Here is a 21,342-nt window from a genome sequence, read left to right as displayed (position 1 = left end):
TGGCTGTGAGTCTGTTTCTGTTTTGTAAATAAATTCATTTGTATAATTTTTTTAGATTCCACATATAGGTGATATCATATAATATATATATGTCTTTCTCTGTCTGACTTCATTTAGCATGATATTGTCTAGGTCCATCCATGTTGGACTATACTGTTGACTATACTGTTTCTGCATGTAGCCCCTTCCCTCTGCCTATAAAAGCTCTTGCCCACTGATTGTCAGTGGTGGGGAGCTGGCCTTTGGACATGAGTCCACCCTCCCCCACGATTGCCGGCCTCTGAAGTAAAGCAAACTTTCCTTTCCACCAACCTTGCCTCTTTATTGGCTTTAGAGCAGCCAGACCCCAATTTTTGGTAACAGAATTAGAATTTTAGTCTTTTCTAGATATATGGCCAGGTGTGGGATTGCTGGATCATATGGTAGCTCTATTTTTAGTTGTTTAAGGAACCTCCATACTGTTTTGCATAGTGGCTGCACCAATTTACATTCCCACCAACAGTGTAGTAGTGTTCACTTTTCTCCACACCCTCTCCAGCATTTATTATTTGTAGACTTTTTGATGATGGCCATTCTGACCAGTGTGAGGTGATACCTCATTGTAGTTTTGATTTGCATTTCTCTAATAATTAGTAATGTTGAGCATCCTGTCATGTGCCTGTTGGTCATCTGTAAGTCTTCTTTGGAGCAATGTCTATTTAGGTCTTCTGCCTATTTATTGATTGGGTTTTTTGTTTTTTGACACTGAGTTACATGAACTGTTTGTATATTTTGGAAATTAACCACTTGTTGGTCTCATTGTTTGCAAATATTTTCTCCCAGTCTGTAGGTTGTCTTTTCATTTTGTTGCTGGTTTCCTTTGCTGTTCAAAAGCTTTTAAGTTTGACTAGGTTCCATTTGTTTAGTTTTGCTTTTATTTCTTTTTCCTTGGGAGACTGATCTAAGAAAATATTGCTACAATTTATGTCAGAGGATGTTTTGCCTATGTTCTCTTCTAGGAGTTTTATGGTGTCATGTCTTATGTTTATGTCTTTAAACCATTTTGAGTTTATTTTTGTATATGGTATGAGGAAATGTTCTAATTTCATTGATTTACATGAGGTTATCCAGTAAGTAACTTTTTACTGTTCGTCCTACCTTCACATTGGTATCTTGATCTTAAGCCATATCTGGGTTCCTCAGTCAAGAGACTTTAAACACCAGAAAATAAACCTTCAGCCCTCTGCTAGTATATGTGGCAAAGGGGCAACTGTCATTGGCATGGAGGGCAAGAAGTGTAGAGATCTAACTACTTCTTCTTTTTTTTTTTTTTTTTTGCGGTACATGGGCCTCTCACCATTGTGGTCTCTCCCGTTGCAGAGCACAGGCTCCGGACGCACAGGCACAGCGGCCATGGCTCACGGCCCCAGCCGCTCTGCGGCATGTGAGATCCTCCCGGACTGGGGCACGAACCCGTGTCCCCTGCATTGGCAGGCGGACCCTCAACCACTGCGCCACCAGGGAAGCCCCTAACTGCTTCTTAAACAGATTTTCAGCCAATCTTCTCTGGTTTTAGCCCCATGTTTATTTTTACCTATAGAATTATCTGGGTCTACCAATTCCCAAGTCTTTAGGGTTCTGCGCATGAACTGGATTATTCCTGGCTTTCTACACTAGTTTAGGACTCCTGTCCCTCCAGGCTGCTATATCAGCCATATTCTTCTACCTGCTTTACAGCATCCAACATGTGTTGCTGTTTCCCACCCCTCTTGATTCTCTTTGTCCTGGTAGATTTATATCCTCCTAAAGTGTCCCTTTATTTCTATCTTACTGTGGTTTTAGAAGGGGTGAAAGAAAAGTATGTGGCCAACCTGCTATTCTTGGTGCAAAGCCTCAATCTAGGTCTTACCATTAACAAAACTAATGTTTTAATGTTTTTCTGTCAGGTTGAGTCTGTGATCTGAAGTTGTTTAGTTACCTTTCTGAGCCTTCTTTATTTTATTTTTCTTTTTCATTATAACATCCCCAGCATCTAGCCTTCCGTGTATTAGACATATTTCATCAATTTTCACTTCTTTAGCACTTCTTGTGAAAAACAGCAACATTTTAAAAGGTAATTTTATGGAGCATGGAAATTTTTTCTCCATTACTAAAGTCAAAAACTAATATACACATACATACATACACAGAAATGTAAATGAACATTAAGACATAAAACCAAGCAATGGGACATTTGATATACAGAAATGATAACATTCACTGAAAACCTTTAATTATTTAGATGTCCAGCTATATAATTATCTAGCCTTTAATTTGAAAAGGAGCCTGTCTAGGGCAAATTATAGTTGTCAAGCCACATTTTAATGATTTCATCAAGTCAGACTATGACACAATGTTTTTCAGAATGTGATAATTACCAGTATTCAAGAACTGTGGAAATTTTTTTCCTTTGTGCTTTTTGCAGAAGTATTTTTATCTTTCTGCTAGTCTGAGGGCATTTGAAAAGCAAAACATGAAAATTTTAATAGTCAAAATGTTTCAGTTATTCAGGGTACATAGTGCCTGGAGTTTGTTGAGAAACATTGTGGTTTTGTTTTGTTTTGTTTTGTTTACCAGTAAGAGGAGGCTAAAAACCCTGACTGTCCCTCATCAAGCTGGTGACTTGGGGGAAATGTCAAATTGATTAGGGAACTTTCTCTGAATACTTTTATCATCATATGGTATGGGGAAAATTAGAAGGGCTAACTTTTAAAATCCAAACATTCTTTTATTCCAACCATCCTCAAAGCAGGTAAATCCACTCCAGGGTGGATTAGTCAGCTTTGCTGCAGTAGCAAATGACCCCGCAAATCCCAGTGGTTTGCAAATATTTCTGTCTTGACCACATCATGTGGCAGGTGATAGGACAGGTTCTGCAACTCGCTGCTTGTGGCTTCTCATCCCCAGATGCAAACCAAAGGAGCAGCACTACTTGGGACATCTGTTCAGTGGCAGAGGGACAGAGAGCTGTCTGAAAGATACGGTGCCTATTCAAATTTTTGTTCAAATGCTACCTATGTCTCATCTCCTCACAAAGCAGGTCACACGGCCACACCCCACATTGATTATTCCTCAAACAGGAAGTCCCTGCAGGTTGCAAAGTAAAGAGTGGATGTATGATCTTCCTATAAGGAAGTGGAGGCATGAGTCATCGAAAACGATAATCTAATCTCTACAGGTAGAAAAGGAGGGGGGCTAAAATCATTGAAGAAAGAAAATGGGATTAGATCAAAACTGAACAGTGATTAGAATGGGAAAGTTTACAAATTTAAAATCTTTTTTGTTCTGGAGTTAAACACAATGGTACTTTAAGGAATTTAAGGCTGGATTGTCCACCTTAAACTATGATTTATGTGTTATCTCTGCAATATAATTTTACTGGGGGCAAGTACTTTTTAAAAAAATTATTTTATTTTATTTTATTTATTTTTGGCTGTGTTGGGTTTTCGTTGCTGTGCGGGGGCTTTCTCTAGTTGCAGAGAAAGGTGAGCGAGGGCTACTCTTCGTTGAGGTGAGCAGGCTTCTCATTGCGGTGGCTTCTCTTGTTACAGAGCACAGGCTCTAGGCACACGGCTGCAGTAGTTGTGGCACGTGGGCTCTGTAGCTGTGGCACGCAGGCTCAGTAGTTGTGGTGCACTGGCTTAGTTGCTCCGCGGCATGTGGGATCTTCCCAGACCAGGGCTCGAACCCCTGTACCCTGCATTGGCAGGCGGATTCTTAACCACTGCGCCACCAGGGAAGCCCCAGGAAAGTACTTCTTTTAGCAATATCCTCTTGGTCTCCTTTCTAATATTGTTTGCTTCAAGAAGTACAAACTAAATTCCATATTAAGTCAGGGAGAATTAGAAATGACTGAGGTGAGAAGGCAGTAGATAAAAATAATCTTGATGAAAAAGAAAAATGCAGTGTATCGGCAGCTTCCTCTGGAGCACAGTAACTTACCTAGTGGCTACCCAAACAGAAACTGTGGATCCTCTGGGTTCTGACTTAAAAAGACTGAATAATTCAGTTGCCAAAACAGTGGTGTTTCAGAAACATCAGGAATTACAGGATGCTCGGGAGAAAAAAAATTTTCCCTCCCTCCTGAGTCTCTTAAATTCAACACTTCCAAGAGATGCAGTTTTTAGTATAAGGCTTGGTCCTAAGCGGAATGAGTATAGTAACAGTTTAGAGGAGAATGACGTTTTCAAACAAGAATCTCTTAGGAGGATTTATCCTCACACACTCTGATGATGTGGTCAGGTGTCTCCTTCTCCGACTGAGGCAGAAACCAAGGCACATAGCACTTCTATGACAGTGCTTTCCTAAGTTCACCAGCTCATTAGTGCCTGGTCAACTATCCAAACACCTGAGGCAGAAGGACACAGTGATGCTGAACTAGTCACCAACCATCTAATGAGAATAATGACTCGTCCCCGGAGATCTGGTTGTGACAAGTCAGGGGTGTGCAAGATGTGCTAGACAACTGGGCACCATGATGAGGAAAAAGAGAAGTGGAAAGAGGAAGCTGGGCTTCCTCACTTAGCGAACACTAACCAGCCCTGGCGTTAAATGTTTAATGATCAGAAGGCCTAGTGGGAGTTCAAGTGCAAAGAATTATTAAAATGAGTCATGGGAGGAAACTAGCCAATTTCAGGCATTTATTTAATGAAAATAGGCATAAATAAGAGATATTTGCATTTTTTCACTGAGAAAGACAAACTCCATCTGGTCTGCAGAAATGTTTGCTGTTGGTGTACTTTGGGTTTATGGCCAGTAATGAGTATACTGATAAAGTCTATTGACACATGTCTACTTGTTTTATCATCAGCCTTGAAATCGGGGTGCTAGAGAACAGTGGCAAGCAGTTCACTTTTCTTGGTTAAATTCAGAAATGTTAGTTTGTTTTAGAGAAAAAGTTTGTATAGGTGCTATATCTGTATCTTATAATATTACTATACCCATCTTTCCTTTTTCTTCATAAGTGTAGGGAGACCCAGTGATTTATTCTTCAACAAACACTGAACATCTTTTATGATCTAGGTGCTGGAGACTCAGTCGGAAAAAAAGAATTTACATTATAACACGGTCGACAGACACTGTTAAAAATCAAATTTATAATATCATGGCAGGTAGTGATAAACACTTTGAAGAATAATAAAGTAAGATGAGTGGGGGTGCAGATCTCATTTTAGGAGATGAAAGGTATATCTTTGACAGCTTATACTGGTTCATCAGAGCTGACTAGCAAATTTTTAGGAATTTTGCTAGCCAGATGTTAAACACAGCCATTGTTAAAATTTAAATTTTATAAACTTCCAAGTAAATACATTATAATTAAAAGAACGTAATAAATACTCCAAACTCACCATTTTCTATTTATTTTACTACTTGTTACTACTATCTATGCTCTTTAAGTTATTTACGTCTATTCTATCTGTGCATTGGAAACATTACATAATGATGTGCAACTCTGCATCTCCTCTCAACTCTTTGTTCAGTGACATCATGTTGGTAGCTTGGAAACAGCCATGGTGAGCGTAATTACACCACAGAAATTGGCAGATACTACAAACCAGGGCTTTTTATCCCGGAAAGCTAGTTGTTAAACATTTACCAGCACTTTACAGAAGAGAGTTTCTAATGAGGTGATAATTGAGCAGAAACCCGAATGAAATGTGGATATTTGTCATTGGGGTATCTGGGGGAAAGCAGTGCAGGCATAGGCTCCAGGTCAGCTGTTGTTTGACACGTTTTCAAGATCAGCACAGAGAACGGCATGGCTGATTGAAGTGAGTGAGAAAAGTGGCAGGAAATCAAGGCAGGGGGATAGATTACATAGAACTTTGAAGCCCCTGGTAAAAGATACAGTTTTAATTCTAAGTACATTATGAAGCTATGGGAGGATTGAAAACAGGAGAGGGATGTAATCTGATTACTATTACGAAGAAAACTACTGTATGGAGAAGAACAGACTGTTTTAGCACGTGGTGGTTCTAAATTTCAACTGAGGAATAGCTAAGAATCACTCCTTGCTTGTTAGAAATACATCAGAATCATTGATATTTGCAACCATCCTAACATTTAATCACACATAACACTGAATGTGTGGTAGTGCCCATGAGCATTCCTCCCTATCCAACTTTCTTCTCCTTTCTGGGCAAGTGTAGATAGTCTACACTTCCCAGTACTCTGGCAGTTCAGTGGGTACATATGATGAGTTCTAGCTAATAAAATATGAGTAGGAGTGATACATACCACTCCCAGGCAGAAGCACTTAAGAGCCACGAGTGACTCTCACACTATTCCATGGTGACTGTGGAGGCCACTTCTTGGGATGGAGGAGCCACAGGATGGAAACATTCTGATCCCTGAGTGACTATGTGGGGTAGAGCATCCCCTGACTCACCCTGAACATGAGCATCAGCAAGAAACAAAAAGCTTTGTTTCACTAAGTCCTGAGATTTAGAGATTAATTTATTACTTCAGTTTAGCCTAGGCTATCCTGACTCATGCAGATTGTCAAGCTAGTAAAATTTTCATGATAACAGCTAACGTTTATTGAGTGCTTACTTCATGTCAGACACTAGGCTAAGCATTTTACATGTAGTTCCTCATGTAAGCCCCACATCACCCCTATGAGCTGGACACTGTGATTGCTTCCATTTTAGAAATAAGGAGACTGAGGCCAAGAGAGGTTAAGTGACTTGCCCAGGGCCCCCAGAGAACAAAGGGTAGAGCCAAGATCCAGTCCTGACTCTAGACCCTTCCCTTTTCCTTCATGAGGGAAGACTAAACAGCCTCCTGGCCTCAGTCATTTCTTCACCCATTTACTGGGCACGTACAGTGCTAGGCTCTGGGTAGGCAAAGATAAACAAAATACCATTCCTGTCCTCAAGGAGACTAGTGAGCGTGAGACTATGAAGAGAAAATTATAATGTGATGAACTTACAAGCAATACAAGAGACAGAGGAACATGTTAGCAGACACCACAGAAACACAATCGGTAAAATCCAAACTGTTGGGAAACCCTATGGGACAAACAAAGTTTCTTCAACAAATAAATTACAAGGAAATTTAGTCAGAACCTATAGATTAAAGGAGATCTACAAGACTTATTAACCAATAGCAAGATTATTCGGCTCCTGATTCAAGCAAACTATTAAAAAAAATTAAGACACTAGATGGTTGAAAATTTGAACACTAAATGGATATTTAGTTGTATTAAGGAATTAACTTTAACTTTAAAATTTTTAGGTGAGATAATGATTTTGTGGTTATTTTTAATGTGTCCTTATCTTCTAGAGACATACACTAAAACATTTACAGTTGAAATTATATGATGTCTAGAATCTTCCTCAAAATATACAGGAGAGAGAAGTGGGTACACGAAACAAGATGGGCATGGATGATCATAGTTGACCTGGGTGATATTTACATGGGGATCAATTTTAGTAAATATTTAAAAGAAAGTTTTAGAACTTTCTTTTATCCTGGGCTGGATACAAGAGAAGTGGTAGAATTGCTGACAAGGTGTCTGGGGAAGTTGGGAAGGTTTCCAAGGAAAAATGGGGCATCCATGTGTGAAACAGTTCTCAGGCAGCAGGAGAGCATGCACAAACAAATTTAATTATTTTAAACATCAGCTAATGTTATCAATACCAGAAATGGTTAATATTTGTTTTTCATCAAGACCCAGCCGCTATCAAATGGAAACAGTTTCCCAGAGGTCACCTTCTATAGAAATGTGTAGAAATGGGCTGAGTGGAGCTGGAGATTGAACACTGGATTAGAAAATCAGGAGACCAGGCACAAGAATCCTGGCTCTGCCCGTGACCAGCTGTGTGTCTCGAAGAGGGGCTTGGAAATTTTCTGTCTCTGTTCCCTCATGTATAAAACGAGATCCAAATTGTTCCCCAAGAACTCTTTCTGCTCCAACATTCTATTATTCTACATGGGCTTCTTCAGACATGAAATGTTAATTTGGGGATCATGTGTGAGAATCAACTGATTCAGGTCACTGAAGCATCATTGTCAGAACCCAAAAGACCTCCAGTTCAGGTGTCTTAGTTACAGGAGACCCTGGGAAAGTCTCCTGGACATAGAGACCCCGTGACACAACCTCAGAGGACTTTTTCTGCTTCCCATGGGAAGCAGAAGGGAGTAACAGAGTTAAGACCATTGTGCATTGTTTTTAGCACAGTACCTGAGCTCTTGGCAACCTTCATAAGTTAAGGGAGGAGGATTTACTTACAACTTCGCAACTTCCTTGTGAGAAGTTCTTCTAGGCTTGAAAAATCCTACCTGCTGGGCTTCCCTGGTGGCGCAGTGGTTAAGAATCCACCTGCCAATGCAGGGGACAAGGGTTCGAGCCCTGGTCCAGGAAGATACCACATGCCGTGGAGCAACTAAGCCCGTGCGCCACAACTACTGAGCCTGTGTTCTAGAGCCCATGTGCCACAACTACTGCAGTCATGAGCCTAGAGCCCATGCTCTGCAACAAGAGAAGCCACCGCAATGAGAAGCCTGCGCACCACAATGAAGAGTAGCCCCTGCTCGCCACAACTAGAGAAAGCCCGCGTGCAGCAACGAAGACCCAATGCAGCCAAAAAAAAAAAAAAAAAAAACCTACCTGCTTTCTTTCCTTGAATATTGAGCACTGAGAAACCTGCCCCTTAGTGTCCCAAAAGGAAGTTAAATAGTCCTGACAGGATGTCTCCATGGGCCCATAATCTCTGTGCTGAGGAATGTAATGAAAAGTGTCAGAAAATCCTCTGGCCTCCCCATTCCCCACACCTTTGTAACTGCAGCAGAGACTCAGCTGCAACCACCCCCATCGTGGAGGGCGTGATTGGAGCTCTGAGGCCCAGGACCCCCCCCCTCCCTCCCCCACCCCGCCCTACCGTGGCAGAAGGCTGGAAGCTGCACAGCCCCACCTGGGAGAGCTCTGGTATTTGGGAGGGAAGCAAGTGCAAGTGAGACCTGTGTGGAAAGGGAATGTTGCCTGCCATTCCAGTAAACAACGAATGTTGCCCACCATCAAGCCGTTAGCCATTGTCTCCCCCCAATCCCCCCCGCAAAGTGCACCCTGAGGGGCATGCAGAATGGAGAAAACCTGGAAACCCTCTGTGCTTTGAATACTGGCCCTAGATAGTTAAGATGCATATCTAAGGAATAATTTCAATGAGCTCAGACTTTTGCATCTTCCCACACAAGCGTTAAAATCATTACCTTGAGATGTCTGTTTTTTGTGATTAGCAGTAATCTTTTGACGTTCAACTACATGTTTTTTTTGCAGCAAACTCCTACATATCCTGGTTCCCCCCCATCATCTAGTCGGAGCAGTTCCTCAGAGCTCTCTGAGAGGCTGTCTCCCGGGCTACAGTCCTCAGTAAGGCCCCTGAATAAAACTTAACTCACAACTTTAGGTTGTGCATTTTTCTTCAGTCGACACCTGTCTGGTCTCAGACTCTTTGTGTCCACAGTTTCTGTCCTAGGATGTTGAAAAGAAGGTTGGTCTGGTGCAGAGAAAGGAGACAGCCCAAGTGTGGCAGACCTACAACAAGCTGAGAGATGGGGAGACTGAGGCTGCCTATCCTTCTTCTCTTCTACTTCCCTGTGCTCTGGTTTCTTGTGGCTTTCATCTGGGAGAAGCACCACATTTAGAGGGTCTCTATCTGGAAAGCATTTTCCAGGCTGCCTCCCCCCAGCATTAACTGCATCCTTCCCTCCTGTCTCCTCACAAGCTTCAAGTGCTGAGGGAAGCTTCCCCCACCACGACAGCCCACTAACATGCACCCTCATGGAATCTCCTTGCTTTCCTTCCAGCATTCTTATCAGTTTGTAATTACATATTAACTGAAATGATTACATATTAACTCATGTGATTATATGATCATATTATATGATATGCCTCTCATTAGACTTAGCTCTCATAGATCCTGGATATATATTGGTTTCTTCTTAAAACTGAAAGAGAATAAATAAATGAATATGAAAAAGAAAGAAATAGAATACAAAGAAAATGCACAATTCATAGGTGCAGCCCAGTGAATTATTACAAAATGAACACACCTGAGCAATTACTGCCTGGGTCAAGAAATAGGACGGGCCCAGCATCCCAGAAGGCACCCTCTTCCTGCCCAAAGTAACCATTCTCCTGATGTTCATAGATTAGTTTTGCCTCCTTTAAAAGTTTTAAGACTTCAAAAATAATTTTAAATTTACCCTTTGGCATGTACGGTTCTATGAGGCTTGATAAATGTGTATTGTGTTTATCATAACCTCAGCTAAGACACAGAACAGTTCCATCATTCCCCAAATTCCCTTGTGCCCTTTGTAGGCAACCCTTCTCCCCACCCACAGTTCTTAGAAACCATTGATCAGCTTTCTTTCCCTATATTTTTACCTATTCTAGAATTTCAGATATATGGAATAAGCCAATATGTCACTCATTCAACATAATGTTTGTGAGGCTCACCTATGATGTGTACAATAGTTCATTTTCACAGCTGTATGAATACACCACAATTTTTCCACATCATTGTATGAATATAATATAATGTATTTACCCACTGTATTGTTGATGTACATTTGGGTTGTTTTCAGTTTGGGGCTATTACAAATCATGCTGCTAGAGACATTCTTACGCATACCTTTTCATGCTCACTGCACGCACCTCCTTTATGGCTTAGTGGTCCTAAGGTCACGAAGATGAACTCCTTAGTTTCTAGAAGTTTCATTGCACCTTTCACACTTATCTACAATTAGCCTGGAATGCATATTTATATGAGGTGTGATGTGAGGTAGGGGCTCAAGTTTCTTTTTTCTTCTTCTTACATAGATATCCAGTTGACCTAGCACCATTAATTGAAAGTAAGTCCTTTCCCCTCACTCTGCGGCGCCACCTCTGAAATAAATGAACTGTACATACACGTGTAGATTTGTTTCTGGACTCTCCATTCTGTTTCACCATCTATTTGTCTTAATCCTCCCACTTTTTCTTCTTTTGCAAGATTTTTCTCGGTTATTCTTGACTCTCAGCATTTCTACATAACTTTTAGGCTCCTTTCTGGGCTTACCCGTGCTTGGATACCAGCTCCTGACCCGGTGCCTGGCGCACAGTAGGAACTGAATGAATAGCTGTTGTATGAATGGGGGTGACCTCGGGATCTTTCAGCACGCCCACTTCCACCCCACACCTCTATCCCGCTGCCCCCAGAGGCGCAACTGTACACTGCAAGGAGGCTGCTCCCCGCCGGAGCACGTCATTTTCCTCCCGGATACGGGCGGCTCCCGAGCCAGTTCTCTCCGCCCCGCCCCCGCCCCCGCCCCCGCCCCGCCCCGCCCCGCCCCGCCGGAAGGACGATCTCTCCACCTCTTGAACTTGATGGTGGCGGCGCAGGGATGGCGGCGGGGACGGGGGCTCCGGGAGGCTGCGGCCCTGGCATGGACGCCCGGTTGGACCAGGAGACGGCCCGGTGGCTGCGATGGGACAAGGTGAAGGGCGCCGGGGGGCCGGGAGCGCCCGGAGGAGGTGCAGGACCCCCTGCCAGCTCTCCGGGCGCCGCGCCGCCTTTCCTGCGGCGAGTGCCGGTGCAGGTGCTTCCTTCCTTCCCTCCCTTCCGCCCCGCGGGGCCGCGCTGGTCCCGCCAGAAGACCGAGGAGGAGGACGCGGCGGCGGCCAGGCCTCGTCGGTGTGGCTGGTTTGTGGCACATTTGAAGTTTGTCCAGGAAAGGTTGTTCCGGGGCAAAATCAGCCATCCGGCGGGCGGGGACTGCAAATTCGGGAGCGGGGCAGCGAGCGGGGTTGGTCTGAATGCGGCGGGGCTCAGGGGTCTTGTCTAATTGAGGCGAGCGCGCGTTCCTGCCACTGAGACCCGCGGGCTCGTCCGCTGCAGTCCGCCGTGCATCCCCCACCGACCCCTATTTGTTCCCGCCTGTTCCTCAGACTCTCGGGTAGTTGGCAGAGCAGCATTCCCAGGCGCTGGGTTGCAAACGTGGATCCTTTCGGTTGGACCCGCTTGGCTTCAGGCGTTTTTCTCAGGTCTCAGACTTTGCTGAGAAGAAGAAGGGGGAACCCCTTGGACACAGCACCCTAGCTTTTCACTCTCTTAGGTGTTGGAGCAAACAGAGAAGCAGGGACCGAGCTCCCGACATCACTCCCTGTCTCCTTTCTAACCTGAGTCTCTCGTTTCCTACTTGTTACGTCGTGCACGCTGTTTGTATTCCCGGAAAGTTCCTCTCAGCTCTCTTCTGCTGAACTTGTTTCTCATGTCGTTACGTATGTTTCAGGTCTGAACTTAAATGTGGCTTATGTAGAGAGGGCTTCCCTGGCATCCAAGGGTAAATTATTTCTCTCTAATACGCTCCCTAAACAGACTGTTCTTTTTCCTCATAGCTCTTAGCGATTGGCCAAAAACAAAAACACTTGCTTGTGGGTTTATTTGTTACTGCGCCCCAGCAAATCATATAGCCGGTGCTGCTCACTCATTCACGAACTTCCATGGTCCATAGTCCTGCACAGTGCACTACTGTGCACTGAAATAGTAGAGACCTGAAATATTTGAGTCAGTGAGGAAGATTACAAGCCCTTTCTGCAGGGGCCAGGCTTTCCTCTTCACCCTCGGGCCCCCCACTTCACATGAAATGCCAGCACATCCTGTTTCTGATGCTATTGGCAACTCCTTGGGTGGTTTTTCTTTGTAATTGTGAATTCTTTAGCGGAGAAAAGGTCTCCATTTCTGATAACTCACTAACTGGCAGTGTGTAGAAATCTTTTGAAGCCATAGTTGGTAATGAATTGGTTTCATAAAACTTCCCCTTTGAAGAAATAAAAACCCAACTTCCACAAAATGTTGTATCTTTGTATACAGAGAGAGTACCTCACTGGATAGAGGTGAGGGGGTGTTGTCCTTTTCATCTTTTTGCTACCACTCCTCTTGTGCTTTCCTCTCTCAATTTTTCCTTTGGCTTGAAACAGGCACCCAGAGGGAACTTCCCGCCAGCTAAAAGCATTGCAGCCCTGTAGTCTTGATTGCCCCAAGGGTGGCGGGGCACCAGCAGGTACCCTCTGAGCATTTCCACTGTGCCTCCATCCCTCTTCCTCTGGATGCTGACAAATGTGTCACTGCCATGTATGACTCTGATCTCTGCTGACCTCTTGATTTTTTTATTCTTATCTTTCTGCCTCCTTTGGTTTCTCTCAAGCTATTCGGTCTTTTATAGATATCAAAGGCCAGTTAGGATTTTCCACATCTACACTGTGCATGAAAGAATCACCGAATATTGGGTGTGACCTTGAAGTCTCTGTTTTCTCATTCACTCAGCAAGTATTTATTGAACCTCTTTTACATTGCAGATCTGAGCCCTAACTTGCAGGCACCTAACAGTCTGATAGGTCAGATTGTGCTCTGTGGTCAGTGGCTATTGCTTTTAAGCAAAAAGGTGGGCTTTTACTTGTTTCCCCTTGAATCTGGAACAATCTGAAAATGTGGGCTTAATTCCAAAAGGCAGCATTTTATTGCAGTAGCATTTCAAAGTTTAATTAGGTGGCCATGTTTTGCCTGCATGGTCATCCACTGAGGTGATTACTGTAAGATAGAATATAAAGTACTTACTCTTTGTTACCCTGAATCCTTAACTTAAAAGTTTGATATGGAATTAATGTAATTGTCATTTTTCTCCATGCTTAACATTTTCTGCAACTATTGCACAAAAAAAGGGCAATTTTTTTTTTTTTTTTTGCGGTACGCGGGCCTCTCCCATTGCGGAGCACAGGCTCTGGACGCGCAGGCTCAGCGGCCACGGCCCACGGGCCCAGCCGCTTCGCGGCATGTGGGATCTTCCCAGACCGGGGCACGAACCCATCTCCCCTGCATCGGCAGACGGACTCTCAACCACTGTGCCACCAGGGAAGCCCCAAAAAGGGCAATTTAAAATGAACTTAAATGATTCATGCGAGTGTCTGTTTGAAGCAGTTAATGTAATATGAAAGGTACTGAGTTAATGCTTACACGTACAGTTTAAGCAGGACACTTAATCTCTGAGGCTTCCCCATCTATAAAATGGGGTTTTTGTTATTTGCCTGCCTCTTATAGTCATTGAAAGATTCAAATTTGACCAGGTATGTGAAAGTATTGTACAACTTATAAAACACTACCAAAGTAAGGTGTTGATTTAAATTATATATGCTATCACTCTGGGAGAATTTGAAGACATTAGGGAAGAAAATGAACATTTGATTATTACTAGGTGCCAGATAGAAAAAGGTGTTTTACATTAATTTAATGTAAACCACCTCAAAACCACCTTGTAAGGAAGGTTATAAATTGTTCCCATTTTAGAGATGAGGAAACTGAGAATTCAAGAAGCTAAATAATCTGCCCAACAGTATAGAGTTGGTGAGTGGTGGTGTTGCTGGGATTCCATTCTGAGTGTTAGATCCCAAAACCTGTATGTTCATTCCATTTCTCCAAAAGTGCTTACCTTTGTAGGAAAGAAAATAATACTTACATTATAAAGGAAAAACTATTTCCTTTTACTCACAATACTTCTGACACCAAATGTGTGAGTTTTTCCGTTTATGACACCAAATGTGTGAGTTTCCATTTCTCTGTGGGCACCAACTGGGTGTCCAACAATTTAACTCAGTACAGAGTTAGCACAGACCCTCCAGCTTCAGGGCTTAGTCCCACAATATTGTCCCCACTTCAGATACCTGCAAAAGTCCCAGGTTGTCACCTCTACTTCTGACCAACCAGTGATAAACCAGGGGTCTCGTGACCCCCTTCTTGGGTTTGGTAATTGGAGGACAGCTCACAGAACTCAGGAAGGCACTGTACTTACTATTACCTATTTTATTATGAAGGACACAACTCAAGAACAGCCAGTTGGAAGAAATCCATAGGGCAAAGTATGGTGGGAAGGAGTGCAGAGCTTCAGTGTCCCTACATAGGCATGACTGATTAAATGATTGGTGATTAAACTTAATCTCCAGCACCTCCCCTTCTTGGAAGTCAGGGGGTGGGGCTGAAAGTTCCAACCATCTAATCACTTGGGTGGTTCCCAAGAGTCACCTCAGTAGAATAAACTCAGGTATGGATGAAACGGGTTTGTTATAAATAACAAAAGATGCTCCTTTCATCCTAATCGTTCAGGAAATTTCAAGGGTTTTATGACTTCTTTGCCAGGAACTAGGAACAAAAACTAAATAAAAACTTACTGTATCACAATATCATGCATTATAATTTTTAAAAGACCAACTTCATATTTCAAATTTTAAAAGCATCAGAAAATTGAAAAGCCTCTACGTGTATATGTATGCATGTGTATATGCTTTTCAAATACATACATATACATATATTATTATATATATATATATTTTTTTTCTCCTGTAGGTTAGAGTTATCGTGAGGTTTTTCTTATATTTCTGATTTTTCATTATGTTATTCACCTGGTATGTACATTTCTGTTTTTCAGAATCCTTTAACTTTGGAGTCAGTGAAACAACTAATTGCAGAAGGTAATAAAGAAGAGCTGCAAAAATGTTTTGGGGCTCGAATGGAGTTTGGGACAGCTGGCCTCCGAGGTGCTATGGGAGCAGGAATTTCTCATATGAATGACTTGACCATCATCCAGACTACACAGGTGCCACATTTTTATATTTCTTAGTTATTCTTAACATAGTCCCAGTGCTAAAAGATAAACTGAAGCATATTAAAAAGTTTAAGAGTTTATTTGAGCAAAAATCTATTTGAATCAGGCAATTCCAAACTGGTTAGGAGCTGCTGGGGAGAAAAAGTTTTTCCTCTACGCTTACAGATTCTTTGGCTGGTCTATTGATTAAAGTGGCGTAAGACAGATTAACAGGAGAAAACAAATTTAATTACATACGTATGGGAGCCTCATAAAGAGAATGAGACCCCAGGGCAGGTTTAGCAGTTGAGGCTTTAAAGTGGAGAATAACAATAGAAGGACTTTTCAAATATATGTGTATATTTATATATACAGACATATAGGCATATATGTGTGTGTATATATATGTTTTTATAGCTATATTTTTCACAGGGCAGTAGAAGAGCGGATGTTTGCTAGTTAATGTTTGCCTGCCATACAGATAGCTCTTTCAGATTAAAAGTTATCTCTGATAATAGTTATCTTTCGGACTTCCCTGGTGGCCCAGTGGTTAAGAATCAGCCTGCCAATGCAGGGGACACAGGTTCAATCCCTGGCCTGGGAAGATCCCACATGCAACAGAGCAACCAGGCCCATGCACAGCAACTACTGAGCCTGTACTCTAGAGCCCGTGAGCCACAACTACTGAAGCCCACATGCCCTAGAGCCTGCACGCCGCAACTACTGAGCCCTTGGGCTGCAACTACTGAAGCTTGTGTGCTCTAGGGCCCATGTGCCACAGCTACTGAGCCTGCGTGCTGCAACTACTGAAGCCCACGTGCCTAGAGCCTGTGCTCTGCAACAAGAGGAGCCACCACAATGAGAAACCCGCACACCGCTGCAGAGAGTAACCCCTGCTCGCCACAACTAGAGAAAGCCCATGCGCAGCAACGAAGACCCAACACAGCCAAAAATAAAAATTAAATTAAAAAAGAAAAAAGTTCCCTTTCTGGGTCAGGCTCCATATCTAAATTCTTCTAGGTAGTTAAGGAAGAGGTGAAAGTTTTTCTTCAGTCTGCTGGGTCTTGATTGCCTTCATTTCAAAATGATCCACATGCCAGAGTGACATGTTTTGGGGTCACGTATTCTGCTCCCCCTCAGAGCACTCCACTAACAAGAACTAGGGGAAAGACTTATAAAGAAGAGGCGGAAGCAAAGCAAGGAAATTAACAGATTGGCTACAGCTCAAGTGGGTGCCATATTTGGGAAAGTCTTGCTGGCTGTTTGTGATTGGCTGTCCTTAAGTTGCGATTTCTTAACCTTGAGGTTTTTACAGGGTTAGGTTTTGGCTTGCTTAGTAGGCTCCTAAGGCATTAAAGCCATCTCAGTCCAACGGCCTCCTTGTTTAATTAATTTAACTCCAGGCTCCTTTTGTATTTGACAGACCTGATTTGTTTTAATTATGGATGAGTCTTGTGGGTTTGCCTAGGCACAGGGAATCACACATTTACTCCATAAAGTTAGGCTTGCACAGTCAGCTGAAGCAGTACCTTTTCAAACTCAGGCAGCAGTTCATTCATTCATTCATTTATTCATTCAACAGAGATTTATTGGGTGCCAGGCATCAGGGATATAATAATGACTGAAACAGACAGATTTCCTCATGGAGCTTTCATTCCAGTGCCAATCCACCAACTAAGCTGACCGACTCCTTTGTTCTTATGTTTGTTATGGTTATACAGATGCAAGCATTGAAAAGCTTTTCTAACTGCCAGAATAACCAAGAGTTATTAGTTCTATTTCGTTTTAATTTACAGCATAGGTGGAAATTATTGCTGAGTTCCCTTGCCTTCATTTGTGAATTTTACTCTTAGGGTCCAGACCCAACTTTCAGGAGTAAAGATGAAGCCTTTGATAAAACAGCTGATGCTGAGTGTCCAGAGTTCTGTTTATGAGGGAAATGAAGTGGAACAGATTGTTCTGTTTCTTCAACTGCTTAGACTTGTTAAAATTGAAGGTCACTTTAATTCCAGGAAAGAAGACGTTGGGAAAATTGACTACTGGTGATGACGTGTACTTTATTTGTACCTCCCAACATAAAGGCAGAGTTGGGCATGTTCTGGCAAAATCCTAAGAAGGAACTCTCGCATAAGGGTACAGAGTTGCCATGGGAACACATTACTGTTAAGCAGTAGGGCTCCCTAGATCTTTTAGGAGGGAAGGCTTAGAATAAAGTGAGCCTGGGAATCCTGTTCTAGTTTATGGATAACATGGGATCATGTTGATGGATAAGGTTGCCCTCTGCTCTGGTCACTAGGGCATACAACAAATCACGCAAAACACAGTAGTCTTAAACAACAACATTTAGTTTGCTCACAGATCTGTAATGTGGGTGGAGCTCAGTGAGGACAGCTCATCTCTGCTGCATTTGGCATCACGTGGGCCAGCTTGGAGCCTGGAGTCATCTGAAAACTCCGTTGCTTGCTGGTCTCTGGTGCGAACTCTCGTCCTGTTGGTGCCCCCCAATTCATCTGGTTATATTTAAGAAGTAGATGCATGTGAGTCAAGAACAACCCACTAGGAAACAGGATAGAGACTAGAGGGAAATTTTTGTATTGTTTGCCTCATTGACAGAGGTTACAGTTTCCTTTTAGGTTACTTAACTGAGCCATTACACATCAGTGATAGAGAACTCATTGTCTTCTGAATTAGCCATTCTGTCTTTGGATCGTTCTCATTAAAGAATGGTTTCTTTATTTTGAGACAAATCTGTCTTTCTGTAGCTTTTACATATTGGTCATAGTTTGACCTTTTGAAGGTATATAAAGTTTGTTTCTTACGCTCTGTGATATTTCCATCCCTCAGTGAGTCTCTTCTCAGGAAAAAGCATGCCCCCTTCCCTTAGCCATGCTCTCAGACCCTCAGCCTCAGCAGGCCCCAGAGTTTTTTAGAGCAATTTGGAGATGAGAGGGATTTTAGACTAAGGCTGAATGTTTTTTTGCCCCCCTTGAACACTGGGGCCACACACACGGGTCAACCTGGGCCAGGGAGAGAGCACTGTCACTGTTGTAAGCCTTAGAGTGTGAGCATCTGCGTACCCTCAGGGGACCCCACAAAACCAGTACACATGTTTTTATTACCTCATATCCCTCAACCTCAGAAGATATGCCCAATGCAATATTTTTGCACAAGAAAAACAGAAGGCTTTCTAAATTGGTATCACTCTGGCAACAAAGCTGTGAAGTATTGCCCTACCAAAAATAAGAGTTACAATTACTTTTTATAAGACTTCCTTCAATCAAAGTGAAATAAGTACTATGAACCATCATTATAACCTAGTCAACCAGAGTTCTTTTTGTTCTGTAATAAAACCTATTTTGTCCAGTAATCTAAACCTCCTGAATTCAAAGTTCACCGTTTTCTAATCTTCCATATTTCAGACTGATGTGATGTTCTTGCACTCACTACGATGCAGGAATTGTGTGTTCCACCATCTCTAGGCAGGTGGGAATAGCCCAAACTCTGCACAATTTGAATTTGTATAATGGTGGACTGATAGAGCCTCCTTAAGACCTACCTGCTTGAAAACAGTATCACAAGCAGAACAAGTTTAGATCAGTTAACTGTCGAAATCTTAACTGTCGGATTTCTTTTACCTACTGATGTACAGGGCAGGTGGAAATGTCTGAAACACCTCCCTGTCCTCAGACGTTTTAGGCTAGTGTAAAATGAATACAAGCTTTGAAGAAAAATGACAGTAAAAATAATGCTCATAACAGCAAACACATAGTGCTTCCTTGGTGTCGGATTCTCAGCACTTGGCATGTTTTAACTCATTTAGCCCTCATACAGCCCTTTGAAGTAGGTACTATTGTTATTCCCATTTTACAGAAGAGGAAACTGAGGCACTGAGAGATTAAGGAACTTGTCATTTGCTCGTAGGTGGGGGTAGAGTACAAGCCCACAGAGTCTGTATGCTTTTAACCCAGCACTGAACCACCTCTGACCAGACCCAGGCACAAATCTAGGCTCTGCTATTCGTGTATCTGAAACTGGGCAAGTCACTGAGCCTCTCTGAGTTCTAGCTTTTCCATCTGTAAAATGAGGTTTCTTGGCCAAGTTGATCTGGGATTAGTGATAATAAATACTAAATGTCCAACACATTACCTGATACATGCAGATAGAAAATAAATACAGCTGTTATTTTCCTATTGTTCAGTATATATATAATATATATAGTGTGTGTGTGTTAGAACATATAGTATACTCTTTGAATCCGTGGGGTATTTTTTAGGGATTTTGTAGATACCTGGAAAAACAATTCAGTGACCTTAAGCAAAGAGGTGTTGTGATCAGCTATGATGCTCGAGCCCATCCAGCAAGTGGAGGCAGCAGCAGAAGGTATGTAAAGATATTTCAGAACCTTGTTTTGTAGTGTATTTTGTAGTTTTAGGTGTAATCACCATTTCAATATGTTGACTTTAAATATGTTTGTCAGCTACATTGCTTAACTATAAAACTGATGGGTAGATTCTTTTGCAACTTTTAGGAATTCTGGTTTTATGTTTGGGTTAAGAAGATAAAATTATTTAGACAACGTAGAAATTATTGCCTATCTAAGGTAATTTTTTTAACTGGCAATATTCTTTCTCCCTCTCACTTTCTTCCTTTTATGTAAATTTTTTTCTTCCACTATTTATAAGCCTCATGAGCTCCTTCCCATTCTTAAATGCCCATTGCAAGCTGCATTCTTGTAACATTCCCAAACCAATGAGACTGTCTTATGTAGCTGTAAGCAGATGATGATGGTGATGGTGGTGGTGGTGGTGGTAGAGGTGGTGGAGGAGGTGGTGGTGGTGGTGGTGGTGGAGGAGGTGGTGGTGGTGGTGGAGGAGGTAGTGATGGTGGTGGTGATGGTGATAGAATCATTTGAGTGCTGAATGTGAGTTAGGCACCTAGGTATTCACTCATTTAGCCCCCACCAAACTTGTGAAGTATGTACTTTTATCTCTTTGCTCTAATATCATAAAGTGAGAGAAGGCAACACAATTTAAACATAAAGAGGCTGACACCAGGGGTTAGCAAACTGTTTCTCTAAAGGGCAAATAGTAAATATCTTATACACTGTGGGCTGCACAGTCTCTGTCACAACTCTGCCATGTAGCATAAAAGCAGCCATGAACAATTCATGACTGAATGGGCATGGCAGTGTTCCAGTAGAACTTTATTTACAAAATGGGCTGGAGTTTGCCAGTCACTGCTCTTCATCACATTATATGACCCTCTTTTTTAATTGAACACTTCCTCTATTATGTTGAATTTTTAAAATCTTTCCAGAGTATAACTATTAGTAGTTTCTTAGATTGGAAGAACATAACAATGTTTAATATTAATGAAAAGTCTTATAACTTTACAGTGCTGGATGAATTCATAGAGTCCTAATCTTTGCTTCTCAGTAGCTTCTAGTCTAAGAGAGAAACATTAATGGGAACAAATGTGTGGCTTGGAGGAAGGGAGCATGGCCAGGGCAAAATACCAGATGACATCAGCTCCTAGGTTGAACTCAGGGTGATATAAAACATTGGGTCTTCAGCTGCAGGCTCAAAAATGTGATTTTTGTCAATAAAGCAGGAGAGAAGCTGTATCTCTCAAGGACTGATGCTTATGAACTACATTCACAAGAGAGTAATGTAGTATAAACCTCAGAATATCAGTTTGTCAATTTCAGTT

General features: G+C 42.3%; 1 protein-coding gene across 1 annotated transcript in view; it reads left to right on the top strand.

Annotated features, from left to right (window-relative positions):
* Window positions 1–11,335: 11,335 nt before the first annotated feature.
* The window catches only part of PGM2 (phosphoglucomutase 2), a 34,244-nt gene continuing 24,237 nt past the window's right edge, over window positions 11,336–21,342 (top strand). The window contains exons 1-3 of the mRNA XM_081252538.1: window positions 11,336–11,496; window positions 15,478–15,645; window positions 19,907–20,013. Of these exons, the coding sequence (XP_081108664.1) occupies window positions 11,404–11,496; window positions 15,478–15,645; window positions 19,907–20,013 (368 nt within the window). The 5' untranslated portion in view covers window positions 11,336–11,403. The remainder of the gene's footprint in view (window positions 11,497–15,477; window positions 15,646–19,906; window positions 20,014–21,342) is intronic.

Source organism: Mesoplodon bidens (assembly GCF_964165515.1).
Source record: "Mesoplodon bidens genome assembly, chromosome: 1".
Lineage (NCBI taxonomy): Eukaryota > Metazoa > Chordata > Mammalia > Artiodactyla > Ziphiidae > Mesoplodon > Mesoplodon bidens.
This window is presented reverse-complemented; position numbering and strand designations above follow the sequence as displayed.